This window comes from Saimiri boliviensis, chromosome 5, assembly GCF_048565385.1.
Source record: "Saimiri boliviensis isolate mSaiBol1 chromosome 5, mSaiBol1.pri, whole genome shotgun sequence".
Taxonomy (NCBI): domain Eukaryota; kingdom Metazoa; phylum Chordata; class Mammalia; order Primates; family Cebidae; genus Saimiri; species Saimiri boliviensis.
Window position 1 is genome coordinate 34,891,692 of NC_133453.1, and position 17,778 is coordinate 34,909,469.

The 17,778-nt window shown below is 45.1% G+C and overlaps 1 protein-coding gene across 1 annotated transcript in view; it reads right to left on the bottom strand.

The window, feature by feature from the left end:
- Positions 1–1,104: 1,104 nt before the first annotated feature.
- The window catches only part of NRP2 (neuropilin 2), a 117,190-nt gene continuing 100,516 nt past the window's right edge, over positions 1,105–17,778 (bottom strand). Inside the window, exons 17-18 of the mRNA XM_010336410.3 lie at positions 6,586–6,633; positions 1,105–4,445 (exon numbers count right to left, since the gene is read on the bottom strand). Coding sequence (XP_010334712.2) covers positions 4,141–4,445; positions 6,586–6,633 — 353 coding nt within the window. The 3' untranslated portion in view covers positions 1,105–4,140. The remainder of the gene's footprint in view (positions 4,446–6,585; positions 6,634–17,778) is intronic.

Consider the following 17,778-nt stretch of genomic DNA (forward strand, 5'->3'; position numbering starts at 1 on the left):
AGGAGGCGGAGGTTGCGGTGAGCCGAGATCGCGCCATTGCACTCCAGCCTGGATAACAAGAGCGAAACTCCATCTCAGAAAAACCAAATATATCTGTATCTATATCTATCTATATATCTATATCTATATATCTGTTGTTTAAGCCACTGAGTCTGTGGTAGCCTGTTATACCAAGCTGACTCAGACAAAGGGTTTTCCAGAACACTGTGATATGGATAGGAGGCAGGGAAATACTGGGTAGAAGAAGGTGGTACCCGGTGAGGGCCACACTCTCAAGCCTGGACCCATGGCCCAAAGTGAGAACATGCATTCTTGTTTTCCTGCCTGAATATTGCCTTTTCCAAAACCACCCTGCCCTACCCTGTCCCCCATCCTGTACCCATAAAAACCCCAGGCCCCACCAGTGGTGTAGCAGAGTGGCAAAGAAGGAGAGCAGCAGCATCCAGAGAAGCACCCTGACTTCAGAGGGACAGCTTGATGGTAGAACCTTGGAGAAGAGTTTGGCTGGGGATGGCCAACTCCAGGGGAAGACCACCTTCCACTCCATCCCCTTTCTAGCTCCCCATCCAGCTGAGAGCCATGTCCACTACTCAACAAAATCCTCCACATTCACCACCCTCAAATTTGTTTGTGAAACTTCATTCTTCCCGGATGCTAGACAAGGACGCAAGTGTGGGTGCAAGGGTCTGTCACTGTGGACCCTGCACTGAGCTGTTTAATACTTAAGCCATCCACGGATGGCAAAGCTAAAAGAGTGCACTATAACATATGCCCTCTGGGACTCCATGGGTCATGGGAAACCCCTACACATTCCCACGGGCCTGCACAGAGTTCTGCCCTTGCCAGTTGCCCAAAAGTGCTCATCCTGGCCTCTGCACCTGTTCTGTTGTGTTCTCTCCTCCCACAAGGGGTTGAGAGCTATGGGCTAAGTAAGCCACCCTGTCACAAGTCCTGTGAAGGGGTCAAGGGAACTATCCTGTTTCAACAGGACATTCAGTGCTAAAAACCGGCAAAAGTCTCATGCAAAGTGGAACAATTTGGTCACTCTTATCCCAGATCTGTTTGTCTTCAATAAAGACAATGCAGAAAAAAAAAAAAAGACAATTCTCTGGCATAATGTTTATTTAAATAGTAATCTTAAAAAGGCTTTATACAAATCATATAAACACAGTTTGACATTGTTGTTTACTTTTTACACTGAAGAATCACAGTAAAAGCTCTCAAGTTCCCATGATCTGGCTCAGCCAGCGAATGGTCGAATACCTTTAACTGCAAACCCTGGAAAAGTTAACCTGCTGTGTGACAGGTTAACTCTTTCTCTTGTTTTCTTGTCATTCATGCTTATTCCTTGGACCCTCATCCCTGTCAACTCCCCTGCCCCACCAGACAGAAAGCAACCCTGTGGCCTTGTTGACCACCTAGTCCGGGAGAGCGTGGAGGTAATGTGTCATTTAGTACAAGGCAAAAAGGAGATCAGTACTGGGACTGGGGTTTCCCGTAGAGAATGACTCAAGGAGACGGGTCAGCTAGCCTACCCACAGATAAAGATAACAAACACACCAAGGTGTCCCCTAGCCAAGTCAAAATTGGGCCCAGCTCTTTTTCTTTCTGTCTTACGACAGACCAGCCTCCAGCCTTAGTGAGGTATCTACATGCAGCCCTGCGCACCCTGCTTCTGTTTAGCATTCAAGGCCCACTCAGGGCCCCAAATCAGCCAATGGTGAATATGGATACAGGACTTTTAGAGGGATGCAGGTTGAGTTGTACATAACTTAGAGGTGAAGTGCAGGCCTGAGACAGGGCTAGACTTTGGAGAAATGTAAAATGGCTCACTGGGCATAAGAGCATCAGAAGCCCTGGAGTAGGCTTTCAAACTTATCCTCTTCTGCAGGCTACTTCTAGAAATCCCTAGGACTTACCAGCTTTCTGAACACTGCATATCATGGGAGGGTGAAGAAGAGAGGGGCTAGTTGAAGTCTTGTTTCTCCAGAGGGCCCAACTCAGGGGGAACCCTAAAGCTAAGCCCTTGGGCTTGACAGCTTTACTTTTCACCTCTAACTACCACTGTGCCAATGAGTGCCAAGCGCCAAGATCAGCTGTGACACTTGGGCCCTAGGTCAAAGTCACAACACCACCACTGAGTCCCACATGACCATTCACATACACAGTAGATACAGAGAACTCAAAGGCGCAAAGACACACACACATGAATAAATAGCTGTTGACTGAACTTTTGCGCTCTGCATACAAAACACTGTGACATTACCATTTGAACTAGCATTTCCATAAGTTAACATTTAAAGGAACCAGCCAGTCCCACTCACCCTTCCCCTTTCACCTGGGTATAAGACAAATGAAATCATGAGTGACCATAGCAGCAAAAATGGTCTGACGTTGATATGCAATAGGCTGGGCATACTGGTTGAGTTTCAAATATATATCCAGCACACAGGCAATCCTTAGGCGTTAATATGAAATCAAGATTTGGATCTTGATGCGAACAATCTTATCCTTCACACAGTTTCATTCTATTCCTCATGCCTCCCTTTGAAAAGTAGTTGAGAGTCATGGAGGGCTATGACTACCACTGGGGTAGCAGGGCTCATTAGGATCAGCGGTGAGTTGGGGGTTGGAATGGAGCCACTGGGGTAAGGGAAAGAGGAATGCCTTAATTTGTAAGATATTCGCTGATTTCTACATAGAGGGAAAATACATTTTTCTTCATTTTTTTCAAGGCACTTAATAAAAAACATAAATTGGTGTGTGTGCGTGCGTGCATGTGAGTGTGTGTGTGTGTGTGTGTGTGTGTGTATAAGAACCTAAGTCTCTCAAGGCTGAACCAGTGTGGTTAGCATGCTTGTGCACAGTACTTGCGGACTTCTGGTTAGAATCAATTCTTGTACATCCTAGCTCTGACTCTCTTGAAAGGTCGAAATGGTGGCTGTAATCCAAAACAGAAGCCAGTGTTTGCTAGCCTATTCGAGAGAAAAATGCATTTTGAAGGGTCTCTGTCTACACTGCTCAGCCTTGGCCCTCATATGATCAGAGGTGCGGCTTCTCTTTCCCTCTCCGCTGTTCTCCTTCCCGTCCAGCGGTGACCAGTTACAATGTCTCACTGATGGGGAAAACATGTCAACAGTCTCTGTTTATCCCTCTATTTTCCCCTGCCTCTGAGAATATCACACAATGCTCTTTCCAGGGGCTTAGAGACCTGAAAAATACGTGTGTGTGTGTGTGTGTGTGTGTGTGTGTGTGTGTGTGTGTGTGTTTTAGAAGAACATGGAGGAGGGAAAAGAAAAGGCAAAATCACCACCAGAAGCCCCACAAGGGAAGCCCCACACCACCAGACACTGTGGGTCTAGAGTAACGCATGGCTCCTATTCGCTCACAAAAGCACTTTAAGGCTCGTCCGGACGCTCCTGTGGATTTTGAAGTGTGAAATTTCCTTTCTGGTTTGTTTTAAATCGCATCCAAGAAAAAGCTGTTCATGCTGACCCTAAAATGGCAATTTTCCCCTGGATAAAAAAAGTTAAAGGCAACAACATCCTACTTAAATGCTAGGACTGGAAGCGGCAGCTTGTAGGGTCGGCTGGCAGAACCTACACCACAGTAAATCTCTTAAGTCATAAGACAATCAGAGGATGGGATGAACTGGACGGCTTGCTTTGAGTTTTATTTCTTAAGATGGAAAGGCTGAAAAGACGCTTTGCTTTTCAAGTGTTGATTAGAAAGAGAAAGCGGAGAATAGTGATCACTGCTCCGCTTCTACGCTGGAAAAGTCATTCTCCTCTTCTGCCTCTTTGAGTTGCTCACAGACCAAAGAAATAAAATATAATAATAATAATAACAAACTCACAAAATAGAACTGTGACCCCAAAGAGATGAGCTCCTGTTTTGTCCCAGCAGAGAACACGGCCCGTTCCTGCAATGACAGCCACTGTCCTAGTGGGGTGATGATCCCCTGTGCGCTGCATCTCCCTCCCTCCTGCGACTCGCTTTTCTGTCCCGTCCATACCTTCGGTATTCTGGATCGGTTTGATCGAGATTATGGCATTCAGTTTCCAAAGGAAAAAAAAAATGTAATTTTCCCCAGCCCATCTTGCTGGAATGAAATGTCAGATAGGATTCAGGTGCAATCCGTCATGCCTCGGAGCAGCACTTCTGGTGGTTCATCTTGACCTTGTGCTTAAGGCCATCGTAGAGCTCGAAGTTGTAGTTCTCCAGCGTGGTGCAGCTTCGGGAGCTCAGGCCTGAGTAGGAACAGGTGCAATAGAGCAGGAGCCCTGCGCAGGTGGCCCCCAGGAGGACACCCAGCGAGCTCATGGCGATGATGGTGATGAGGATGGGATCCAGCGTGTACAGCCAGCTCTTTTCTTTGTCAGTCGAGGGGGCGCCAGACCCTGAGGTTGCAGAAGAAGAATTGCTCCAGTCCACCTCGTACTCGTCTACGATACATAAAATACATGAGAGATTGCAGGCACTACTATGTCACGGTGAAGTGACTCAGCTTCCCCAGCCCGGAGGCTCTTCAGAGCACAGTAGTTAGCAGCAGCAACTCTGGAATTAGACTCTCTGGGTTCAAAGCCCAGCCTTGCCACATCTTAGCTCTGTAACTTTGGGCAAGCTATTGAACCTCTCTTTGCTTCAGTTTTCACCTCATTCCAATGAGGATAATAGTAAAATCTACCTCAACTGGGTTGTCAGGAGGATTAACAAACTAATATTTGTAAAGTGCTTGGTGTCTGGCACATAGTAAGTACTAAGTGTCCAATAGTTAAATAATTTGACTTAGGTAAGCTTGGATTTTAACAGCAACTTTGGGGGTGCCTCTACAGCACCTGAGATGGCCTTGGGTTCAAGGTGACGCTGTACTCCTCCTTTCCAATCTCCTCAAGTTAATGAAAGGACAGTTTGGGACTATTTGCACATGATGAGTTTCCTCATTTGGCATTCCTGGCCATATAAGCAGCAGATTTTTCCCAGCCACCAGACCTCTTTTAATAGTAAGGCATCATGCCTTACCGTTATGGGTTGCACTGTATCCCCCTCCCAGCTGCTTAAATTCATGTCGAAGTCCTAACCCCCACCACCTTGTTTGGAGATAGGGCCTTTACAGAGGTAATCAAGTTAAAATAAGGCCATGAGGGTGGGCCTTTATCTGATAAGAGCAGTATCCTTAGAAAAAGGGGACACACACGCACACACACATCATGCAAACACAAAAACAGCCATCTCCAAGCCAAGGAGAGAGAGCTAGAAGAGATCCTTTCTCACAGCCCTCAGAAGGAACCAACTCTGTCCACATCCTTGATCTTAAATTTCTAGCCTCCAGAACTGTGAGAAAATGCATCTCTGTTGTAAGCCACCCAGTTGGTGGTACTCTGTGCTGGAAGCTCTAGCAGATGAATCTAATTACGTTTCCACAGTGTGGCCAAGGCATGCCCCCATCTGGGCATCATTTTTTGAAATCTCCTAATAATCCCATGAAGAAGGCAGGATATTATATATATTTTTAATAGGTGAAGAAACTGAGGGTTAAAGAAATTAGGCGACTAGGTAACTCACTCCAGGTCACAGACTTAGCAAGCAGTTAAAGTAGGAATGGAAATTAGGCTTTCTGTCTCCTTACCCATTGCCCTTTCTCCTCCATCCCAGTGCTCTTCTGCCTGATCTACTGCAGCCTCTCCATGTAGGTCAGTTGCGCACTTTTGCCCATAAAAGGAGTGTTGGACTGTGTTTTGCAGGGAGAGTCTGCAGTCAGTTAACAAGGTGCTGTTTGGGTTAGTCACTCCAGTTTCTATAACTACGCATAAAGTTTCTGATTAAGGGCAGGTTAAAAGCAGCTGCTCTATAAACTGCTCTTCTTAAATACATTAATCTTGCTCTACAGTTACTATTTAAGTGGAATCTTGCTGTTGAGCCTCTTGGAGATCAACTCTGGCATTCAGAGAAGCCCAGAAAGAGACCTGTGCTATTCTGAGTTGAGAAAAGAAATTACATCTACATGTTTGCTCAGCAGCCCTCTAGCCTCTTGAAGTATGTGTATTTGCAGTGGAAAAATAGAGCTTGGAATAAATATAAAGATATGAGATGGGCAGTGTGAAAAAGAAACCTAAATCTTGCAACAAGCTCCAAATTGGAGTCTTGAATAGTTGAAGAAGTTTCCCCTCTAGCCAGGGAACCAGAAACCACAGCAGGTCTGGGAGAATATTCACATTTATGCTCGCTCACTAGGCCACTTTTGGGAGAAGGTCAAAACGTTCAAGCAATGACACATACAGAGGAGTTGATCTTTCACTTTGAAAGGATTTATTCAGATTTGAAGTCCATCCAGGTAAAAAGTTGCTGGAAAGAGGGGATCTGTTTCGGATTAGGCAGAGGGAACTCAATAAACTTTCTAAACCTCTAAAGTTGACCCTGACAGATCCATTGATGGTTCCCTCATTTTTCTGCAGATTCTTTTATATGTTTCTGATGGATAGTTCTAAATTTTGGTCCTCTGATACCCTGGGCATTATTTTTGTTGATGGCTTTATAATCAAGCTTGAATTTCATGATTACCTGCTAAATCATAACCATACTCACCATCAATTTCATCTTCATATCCTCTCTCATGTATTTCTGGGATGTCCACTATAATATAAAGGAAATAAAAACAAGTTAATAACAAGTTCTATCACCATGGCTAAAAGGCAGAGAGGCAATCTTTCCGAGAACGACTCCCCATTCTGGCAGGCAGCTAGAGAGTCACCACCACTTCTAGCTCATTCAGTATGTGTATTACTGGATTGTTTTCCTTTAGATGACCTGCATCTTCCTTCAACCACAACCAGTAACACAGAAATAGGAAAAAAGTCTGGGTCTTCAGTACCAAGCAACCCCTGCCACTGTGCTGTTTTAATGACTGGCATTCATTATGAACACAGGTTTTATTTAAGGCACCTTCAATGGCATCTTATGCCCACTAGCAGCTGCCATTACTGGGATGTCCATTTAGTATAGCTTGCTGCACCTCTTCATGGGAACGCATCTCAGTGGGCACAAACGCAGCAGAGTCTTTCTCCTTTGGATTTCATGTAAACATATGGTAGTTTAAGGACGTCTTGTTTGATCATTATATGTTTTAATTTAAGAGCAGAACTGGAAGGCATGTCATAATGCCTGTTGACCTTCACATATCTGTGCTAATATCTCTCGTCTTCTTCCCAAGTCTGTTTTTCCTATTGGCTTTCTTCATGGTTTAGAATAGATCAAAGACGGGCAACCAATCTGACTAGCCAGGCTAAGTTAATTTACTCTGAATTTTCTCCTGTATTATCACCATCTATCTCTGTCTTTTTCATGATAATTTGGGAGGGTGGTGATACGGGTCTCTCTATTCACTGTGCTGTCCAACTTATAGAAATCGGAACCAATGAAAATTATTCTGTCTAAAATGGCAAAACATCAATAGAGAACATCAAATACATGGCAAACAGCAGCTTTTCATTTCTTCCTATCTCATAAGCTAATTATGCCTTTCCAAGCAACAAGCTCAAGATGGCCCCAGTGAATGTGTGTGGCCCTCTCAGAGTTTTGTTCCTCCAAATCAGATAAACAATCTTGAAGTCACTGCTACAAGTTGAAATCCAAAAATCACGGCTTAAGAGAAAATCGAAATCCCAAACAGTTGAAGTATCAGGCAAGAGGGGGAAAAAGAAGTTTAGACCATCCCGAAAGCTTCCCTCATCAGCACTCCAGCTCAGGGAAGATCTACTTGACCATGATCTGAACTGAGCATTGATCCATCACTGTCACATTTGAAATTCAGTCTTTTCCTGGAGGCCATGGTTTTAATCATGTTAGAAGTCTTTCTGGCCAAAGTGCTAAAGCACATTCTCATCCCCTCGGTCACTAGGAAGGGCTGCACAAAACAACTTGTCAGGCCCCACTTGAAAAGACTGATGCCATGTGGCACCCATCCTCTGTACCTCCAGCCCGTTCCTGGCATGTTTGTAGCACAGCAACTGGCACCTGCAGGCCACGTCAGCCTCCCCACCTCAATGCCCATTCCCTGCATTCTTCTCCAGGTCCCAACAGAGCAGGTTGTTTCCTTGGAAGGGAAATGTGAACATGAATCAACAAGAGGCAGGTGGTGTTTGTCACAGGGATCAAATCGAGCTTGTGAAAGTCAACCCAGAGGGTTTTTTCCATATTAAAAAAAACCAACATGGAAGAAAACCATCACATTTCCAACAATTAATTGGTTTGATGGGCTGCTCATATGTCTTAACATCTTCACGGGTAAAAGATGCAGAACACTGGATAAGAATATGTGAATCAGCCTAGGAGGAGAACCACATGGCTCCTGCCAGTGACTTCTGGGCCAAATCCTATGCTTGCTTTTAGGGATCTGGCTTCTGCCAAGGATGTGATGAATTCTTGGAGACTAGAATGCCATCTTGCTCCATCTCACACCCTCGGGGAAAAAGTCTTAGGATACCAGAGATCACTGTCTGGAAAGGGGTGAAGATGGCATTGATCTTGAAAGAAAAAGGGTAAAAGGATGCTAATGATTTTGAGAATATTTTACCCCAGGAGATCACAGCCTCTTGTCTCTGGAGGCAGAGGACTGGATGAGATGATTTCCTAAGAACTGGCCCATTTCTAAGGTTCAATGAAATCAATTTCCCAGATGCAGCTGAGATTTCTGCACCTGGAGAATCAAAGGCTACTTAAGGTGAAGAAGGGCCCTTCAGTGGCTTGACTTGGCTTTTTGTATAATCACTGTTCCTCTGAGTTTGAGTGAGTGGGAAGGGGTCGAAAAAAGGATAAGTTAATCAACATTTTCAAAAGCGCATCTGTTCACCAAGCCTTAAAGAAAGAATGGCACACTGGGGAAAACACAAATAGAGGGAACGTTTGTACAAAAAGCCATTTACTTTGATAGCAATTTTCTCTAGTTCCCTTGCTAATATTTTTGATATCTGCGTTTGATTAAGGGTTTTCTCTCTCTCAAAAGTGTCTTTGCCCTTTTTCGGCCACTTTCCTTTTCTGTTGAGCCTGGTAGGTAACCTGCAGCCTGTTTCCTTAGGAGGCCGGCAGGAAGGAATGTGGTTCTCCCCCCAGGTCCCTGTAGTTCTAGCAAAACAAAGGCAAGGTGGGGCGGGTGAGTTGCTACCAGGAAAACCGAGGGGTAAAGCTACTGGCCTCTGGGAGGCAAGAGGCAGAATGATGAGCTAGGACCCCAGGGCAGACGACGGCAGAGGCAACAGCTCCCTGGAAAGGGGAAATGGCAGCCACAGGATGGCAGACCTAGCTGTGGAAGTCAGGGCAGACATCAGCAGAGAGTGGGAAAAAGGAACCAGGGACTGACTCAGAATTTTGTTTTTAATGGGGAAAAACTTGGAGAGGAACTTCCAGGACTCTGTTTTAGTGGGTGGCTGTGTTTGTGAGTGTGAGATGGGCTAGGGAGAGTGGAATGGACCACACCTCTAGAAGAACACAGGTCAGGAAGGGATCTTACCACCCATACGACTTCCACTTTCAACCTTTGTACTCCTATGACCCTGTTTCCTTCTAGGCCCCTGTGTGGATTCAGTCTCAGGTCAGTCTGACTACAAATACTGACTCTCTAATGCTGTATTAGGGCCAGGAGGGATCCCCAGTTTGCATTCAAGTTCTCTGGGTGTGGCTGGGGTACTGGAACTACCACCACATCCTTACTGCCCCCTTCTAATAGAAAAAAAGAGTCTTCCTTATCTCAGAATCGGGTTGGCTGGATACACACTTTGGTTGCCTGTTTCAGTGGCTCACCACTTTGATGGGGTAAGGGTTTGAGGGGCTTCTCATGAACATGAAGATGTGGGGGTCTGAAGTTTGGGGTTTAATGCTTTCCATGATAGGCGTCACTCAGAGGAGGAAACTAAATTACATTGTTCTTCAAGGGCAGTCTTCATTAGCCAATAAACCAATCCAACACCACTTAGTAAGAGGGCTTACTGCATGCCCAGGAAACATACTGAGGACTTTGGAAAATAAAGACGTAAGGGACCAGGTGTCTACCATCAAGGCCCTTCAGTGTAGTTGGAAGGTGAAGACACCCATACCAAATTAGCATGAAAGAAAGCGAGGCATTGCAGACAGGACTCCCAAGTGCTGCTGGAGTCCAGGGCAGGGATTGGGTGGATGAGCCTAAGCCACAACCAGGAAGGAAAATGTGGGAGTGGGGAGGAGAGTACTTTGGAATTGAGGCTGCTGCAAGGTGAGCAGTGGGGAATTTCTATCTCCTTTATCTGTGTGATTGATAAAAAAAACTTTCAAACATGGCACCTGATCCCTTGGTTTTTGGTTTGCATTCATTTGTATCAGACTCGTCAAAGAATTCAAAGAGGTTGCCTTGCCTTGCCATCAGTCTTCTACCTTGTGCATATCTGTGTGAGAGTCAGACTTCTGTCCTCATACTCCCCCACACCTGTCCCCTTCCCCAGCTGTAGCAGGCCAGCACAGTGAGAGAGAGAGGTCAACTCCGAATGAATGACAGGAAGGGGCTTTACAGAGCTTGAGTAATCAAGTGGGCACAGTAGCTACTGCTTAAAAACAAGTACAACCCAACTTCTCAAAACCCTGGTCATTTTCATATGGAGATCAGTCTCAGGCCAAAAATTCACCTTGTTTTGGTCAGTTTCCCTTCTCTCTGCATCATTGAGAGCCAGAGTAGGTACAAGGTGAAGCATGATTCAAGGTTTCACTCCTCTCCTCTTGTGTCCTGATTTTTTTGGAGTGAGAGACCAGAGTGGCTAGTTATGAAAACAGCCACCAGGACTGTTCCAGAAACTTTCTACACCCTAGAAGAGTCAATTATTCTCTGGCGTGCTTGTTAGTAAATTGCAACACTATGGCACAAAAGGTGAACAGCCATACCCAGTCACAAACCCAACCTCCTCTAATGAAGTAAGCTTCTCCCTGGAACACTGCCTGACAGTGTAAGACCACACATGCTACTCAAGGGAAACACCCCCATGACACTCCAATCAGCTGCCTGGAAATTCCTACTGAGAATGATTTAGTCCTCAGATAAGAAAACCCTCTCTTATGGCCCTTCCCATTCATTTTTTTTTCTCTCTCTCTTCTTTCTCTCTCTCTCTCTCCCTCTCTCTCTCTCTGCTTGTCTCTCTCTCTCTCCCTCCCTCCCTCCCTCCCTCTCTTTCTCTTCCCCTCCCTTTGACACACACACAAATTTTTTTTATCTTTCCTCTCTCCCTCATTTTCTTCCTTCTTCTAAATTAAGATTATTTGGGATTAGCATTCCTTCATTAGTTTGCTTTTCTGCAGTTTCTTACAGAAAATTCGCAGCCTTCACTCTGTGTTTACTGTGAGTGTATTGGACTTAACACTGTCACAATATGGCCAGAAGAGCAAGAAGTCTGCCCCAAACCAATGGTTACTTTTGGATAAATAATTTAAGACAGCCCTTGGGACACTCGTACACAGATCATTTCAGGTCACTGACATGCTCGTTTATTTGAAGAGTCTCTTCCATGCCAACCCTGAGCAGTGGATTAAGAAGCCACTGCTCTTGAGACACCCGGAAGCCCGGCCAGGAGCAGCACCACCCTGCACTGAAGGGAGGGGTGTGGGATGTGGAGGCCCTCGGCTGGGGGTGGGGTGCCCACCTCCCATCTGGTTCTGCCTCAGGTGTCAGAGCCGTGACCAGTCATGGACCTCCCTGGGTCTCCGTTTGCCTCTCTGTAAACTAAAAACGGATGCTCTCCCCTGCTCTAGAATTCCCTTATCTCTACAGGAAGGAACTAAGAAAGGTATGAGGGCCTTTCTGATGCAGGCTCTCTGAAGAGGGTGATGGTTGAGGGAGACAAGGCAACTTCTGAACAAAAGGGCTCCATCGCCCCACGCCCCACGATGCTCACTGCCCCATTCTTCACTCTAGCTCTGTCCTGTCCTGGGAGTGGTCACTCCCTGAAGCCATTTGTTTTAAGGTGTGTATGGAAAGAGAAGACCATGGAAAGGACAGGACAAGGGAACCCATGAGGTTCCATGTATTCAGTACTTGCCCATTTGGCTCAGGACTCAGTCCTGCTAATCGGTGACTAAGGAACTGACAAAGTGGGCAAATTGTGCCCATAGTTTTAAGCCTCCATGTTAACTGAGGCTGGGCTGATAAAACCTCATGGAAAGCCAGTCCTAGCACATCCACTTAACCCACCACACTTAACCAGCCTTGAAGGCAAAGATCGAAGAGCCTCTTACACAGGAAACCACTGAAATCATTCATTTTCACAGGTACTTGGTGTCATCACTTTGACTTTAGAGATGAAATTGACGAGGGAGGGTAGAGAAGAGCAATAAGTCATTGAATAAATCAGCAGTAGAACCGAGAGTTAAGCCACAGATTTTCAACACCTTGTTTGGGGGCTGTGATTTATCTGGGATAAGCTCTTGGCCACTTAGTGCCTTTGCTGAATTTCATTCCAGGTTTCTAAACCCCACGAGCCAGTTAAATCACTGGATTTTTCAGATGGGAGTAGCCTCCAGAAACTTCTCTCAGCCATTCTCCTTTAATCCCAGCAGGAAATACAACACTGACACCTCAGTAAAAGATAAATAACAAAGGGCTAAGGAGATTCCTCTTGGCACTTCAAAATTCAGTTTAATTCAGTTTAATATTTAGTATTGGCTGAAGGTCCCCCTTCCCCACCACACTTAATTTCCCAATTCAGTTTGTTCATCCAAGTTACAATGAGGAGCCAAACGTTCAGATGTTGATCTAAACTTTGCCAAATCTCCTCCATTAAAAAGTCAGGCTACTTGAGAGCCATTCGTTCCTTGCTGGGTTTGGCTAGAGTTTAGAAGCACCATCAGAAGAGCCTTTATCATGAGTTTTTATCTCTTGGGCTACAGCCAAATCTAGGCAAGGTCATGGAAAAATATCTTTTGGAATTTTTTGAATGGTTTCAAGTAGGACAAAAAATGGCAAGGGGCTTGGAAGAGTTTGATCTTGAATGCAGCCATTCGTTTCTATTATTTTTAGTGGAATAACTAGAAGGAAACACTAAAAAGAATTGGAAATACTGACTGCAAACAAGAAGACTGTGAAATGACCTAGTAATACTTTCAAGTGTGGAGGCGGATGAGCAGCTGAGGCCAGAATGTCTCCTCTGAGCCCCAACAATGGCATGAAAAGAAGAAAAATCTAGCTAGAGACATGTTTAGCTATAAAGACAGGCTTCACCATTGTGTGAACTGGAAAAACACAGCCAAACTGATGAAGAGAAATACTAGAACCTCTTTTTTACCCCATGTCTTTAAAAATCAGCGATTCTCCATTGTTGTAAGTAGCAATGTGAACAAGAAATTGGCTCTTTTCACTTCTTTTGTTGGCTACCTTCCGGGAAAAACAACATTTCAGGGAAAGCCTGTTGTCTTCTCCCTGCTTCTGCAGTCTTATTTTTTCCTGAGATGCTAGGGGGAAAAGTCATATATCTTCATATTTCAGGGAATTTTTTCCAGTGGGCTTTGAAATTTCTCCTCTCCTCTAGTTCCAGTATTTGAGGTGTGCATGTTACAGACATCACGATGTCACTCAGATGGAGTGGTTTGGTACAACCTTGGACAAGTGAGAGAAATGGAGTTGAATCAAAACTGCATCCACTTCCCATGTGTGGAATAATGTTTGCTTAAAGATAGCTCCTCTGATTTTGTAGGTCCTTGAAAAAAAACTGGACACTTGTATGTCCCTAAGAGAATTCACTACACTAAAAGCTGGGCTCTTCTGAACACAAGAATGAATGAGAATGAATGACTCTGTGACATCATTTTACAGGTACCAAAAAGGTACCTCTCTCTGCCCACTCACGAGATGATTTTCCCCAATGGCTTGCTGGTGGCCAAAGACCGTAATTACTGAGACTAATTCCACTGGCTTCAGGTGTGGTCCCCTGTAAAAATGCAATTCTTGGAGGAGGTAGTGCAGCATTTGTGTGAAGGAATCTGACCCATGCTTTTCTGAAGAAGGCATTGGTGGAGGAAGGGGGAGGGAAAGTGGAAGGATGCCAAAGAAGAAAAGGGGTCACCAAGAGATGGGGAAGGTACAGAAAGGAGTTTGGAGGTTGGAGACAAACTACACCTGGCACAAAGGCAGATGGGTGGTGACCAACTCCTCCTCCAGAGGAGGAAGTGCAGACCGTGGCCCTAGCGGGAGGTGCGGAGCCAGAAAGCAGTGAAGGGCTTGTGGGGCCAGGGCCCCTGTAAATATTACTATGGGATTCACTCTTGAGTCACAGTTGGCCAAGGTGGATGAGGCATCTCTGGGGCTCCTTTGGCATACCCATGTTGGCCTCATCTAGGTCCTAATGACTACCATCTCACTCTCAATGCCAGCTGGGGGGTTGCCCTAGAGAAGCCATTGGAAGGCCCCCACCAGCCCCTGAAATCCTCATGCCCCTTCTCACAGGTCCTGGGTGGCAGTAAGAAAACACAAAGAGACAAAAAGGTTCTTTATGCTTACATGAAGCTTCAATAGCTAGCAAGCTTTGGAGATGGAGACTTTGGTCAAGGCCACCTCTGGCTCGAGGCTTTCTGCTTGCCCATAATTACTGGAGCTGGCTGCTCTTTAATAAGTTGCAAGGAAGTCCAGTTAAGGTATCCTGTTAATGAGTCCTGCTGCTGGAAAAAGAAACTGGTATTGCTGAAAGCCATGGTATGGTCTATTATCATTCCGATTCTGGAGCAGAGCCTTTGTTTTGGGGAATGTTCATGATATTTAAAGGATTTAATTTTGCACAATTACACAGAGAAGACAAAACAAGGCACTGTGTGTGTGTGTGTGTGTGTGTGTGTGTGTGAGAGAGAGAGAGAGAGAGAGAGAGAGACAGAGAGAGAGAGACAGACAGACAGATGTACTCTAGTTTATCCAGACCTCAATTCATGCTGCTTTCTTGCCTGAGTTAAATACTCTTGCCCCATGCCCAAGAGGCAATGGACAGGTCAGAGAAAGCCCACACAGGACATATATAGCCATAGACATTCAAAGTCAAAGTCACTTTATTATGATCCCCTTTTCTCAGCACACTGTAGAAATGGGGGCAGTGCTTTTGCTAGAAATTGTGTTTAGACTGACAGATCTCTGGGCTTCTCCTCCACCTGCCATTCCTTACTACTGGCCCCTGTGGGGCTAGTAGCTTTGCCCGTGCCTATAAGCATCCCACTGGAAAACCACCTCACTCCTAGTGCCTTTTCTTTGGGTATTGCAGCCTTGAACTTCCTCAGAAGGAAGTTCACAGGTTCTGCTCCTCTCAGGGCCAGAGTGGGGGCCTGGGGTCCAAGGCCTCCCAAATTTGAGACTTTTTCTTGGTGTGTAGGTTTACCTCTGGCTGCTGGAATAGTTTAGTCTGCAGCACAATGCTGCATACTGACCTTAAAGGATGTTTTTTACATAAATTTTTTAGTAGAAAACATAAATAAATAACAGCAAGGCACAGCATAGTCACTCTTTGAAGAAACCAAGTGGAACTCATTAATCATGGAGAACAGGACTCTGCCTGCTGAACCCAGGGATAGAATTAACTCCAGTGACACAGCCGCCACAGCTCTGGGGAGCTGCCACTTAGAGTCAGGCCCATATTCCCCATAAGTTGGTAGTTAAAAAGTTCTGAAGAAACACTTCCTGAGTTTAAAATTCCCTTCAGCTAAAAGTGCCTAAGGTCTTCTCTTGTGAGCAGCACACCCACTGTACAGAAAGAGAGATAGGCATAGAGACCCCATGGGTTGAGCTAATGTGGCAGGGGTTCTACAGCCAGGATGTCCATTAGTTTCCACTATGCTCTCAAGCAAGAACAGGTTCACTTTAAACGACAAACCTCAGCCATTTACAGCACCTACTAAAATGAAAACAGGTATGTGTTTGACCCAGAAATTGTATCCTTTGAAAAACGTGTGCCCAAAGAAGCAATTTCAAGGATATTCACTGCAGTATTATTTATAATAGTAAAAAAACTAGAAACAATCTGAATACTCATCAGCAATGGAGCAGTTAATACATTCTGGTATATCAACACAATATGGAATGCTATGCTGCAGATAAAAAGGATGGGGTTGAAGCATTGGTATGTGCAGAATTACCCTCAAGATGTCAAATGAAAAGAAGCAAGTCATCCAATACAGTAAGCAAACGCTATGCTACCATTTACACAAAACCAAACGAACCAAACTAAACCCCAGCTTAACCAGACCACATAACTCAACATGAACATACATGTTTGTAAAGGTATAAAACAAAGCCTGGAAACACATTCCTCAAACTATCCCTTGTGGTTACCTCTGGGGAAGAGACTGGAATTGGTCAACAACAAAATGAACTTTTGCTTTTTCTGTATTATTGTACTTTTTGAACATGTTTAACTTGTGAGTTAAAGAAACCCAGCCAGTTACTATCCTAAAAGTCTCCCACCAACAACCTCCCTGTATCATCAGTATCAATAAGCTCTCAAGCAAAAATGAAACTCCAAGAGGTTCTCCCATGTAACACTCAGTCCTCCCTGCAGTACCTCTGTTGCTGACTCTTCAAACGGTCTTTCCTATTTCTTGGTCCAATGCCCACAGGACTTTAGTTCTGGGGGGCTCTTGGAGGTAAGTGACAGAAAAGGCCCAACAACAACTGTTTTACATAGTATAGAGGAGATGCTTCTAGGTTTCTTATCCACTGGGCTTGGGGCAAGAATGGCTTCTGCTTGGTTGTGCTGAAGCACCTAGATTCTCCACTGTTCCATACTATGCTAAATAAGGTTTTGACATTGGCGATTTCCCAAGTCTTGTCTCTCAGTGTTTAGGTTAGGGTTCAAACAACACCTCCAAGCAGTCAGGGCAAACGTACTCTAGCCCAGGCTTGTGGCTAGAAGAACCCTAAGGGTGTGGGTTTCTGATTGTATCCAACCTCTATAAACACTCTGTGCACCTGATCTATGTTTGGCTTAATTAAATCCTACACTATTCCCAGCTACTAATTTATTTACATAAGGCGATCCTTTTCCCTGCTGATTGTAAGATCATCAACTGGTGTTCCCCTCTCCCCGACTTTTTCTCTGGTTGGGTTTGTTTTGTGTTTTCTTTGGGCTGTCACTAAAGTGGATGAAAGGCAAATTACAGCTGTGAGGGCCCCAGCAATCTGCACAATTAGAGGGAAAAACAAGCCCTCACCTATAGGTCTGCAGTTTGGCTCAGATGTAGAGCCCTCAATGTAGGCAAATCAGAACTTCAGGATGTAGCTCTTTTCATCAGAGATTACAGGAAGACCACACATTGGTGCAAAACAACTGCGGAGGCAGTGAAGAGGGGCAAGGCAAACAAACACCGAGCTACATCAGCTTGGCTGAGCTTCGGTTATCTAAACTAGGAGGGCAGTGGGTGAAGCAAGAACACACACTTAAACCATCATAAAGGACCAGGCAGGAGCAGAAACAGACCAACCTAGGCCTAGACATCTGGTATTTACGATCCATGGAAACAATTTCTGAACATTTATACTTGGGCTACCTACGAACTGCCACGCTGAGGGGTGTTTGGCAGTGACAGTGCCGTGTTTGACATCTAAGACTGGAGTCCTAACAGTCTTTGCCCTTTTAGGGGGAGTCAGTACCCTTAAAATAAGTATTGGGACTAGAACCAAGGTGGGAAAATTCCCAGAGGTGGCTCCAAAACAGTCATGCTAATGAAGCATAGGTGAGGACTAACGTAGTTCAGTCTGGCAAGTTGGGTCCCAGGTCAGCTCAAGGAAATGTTGACTGA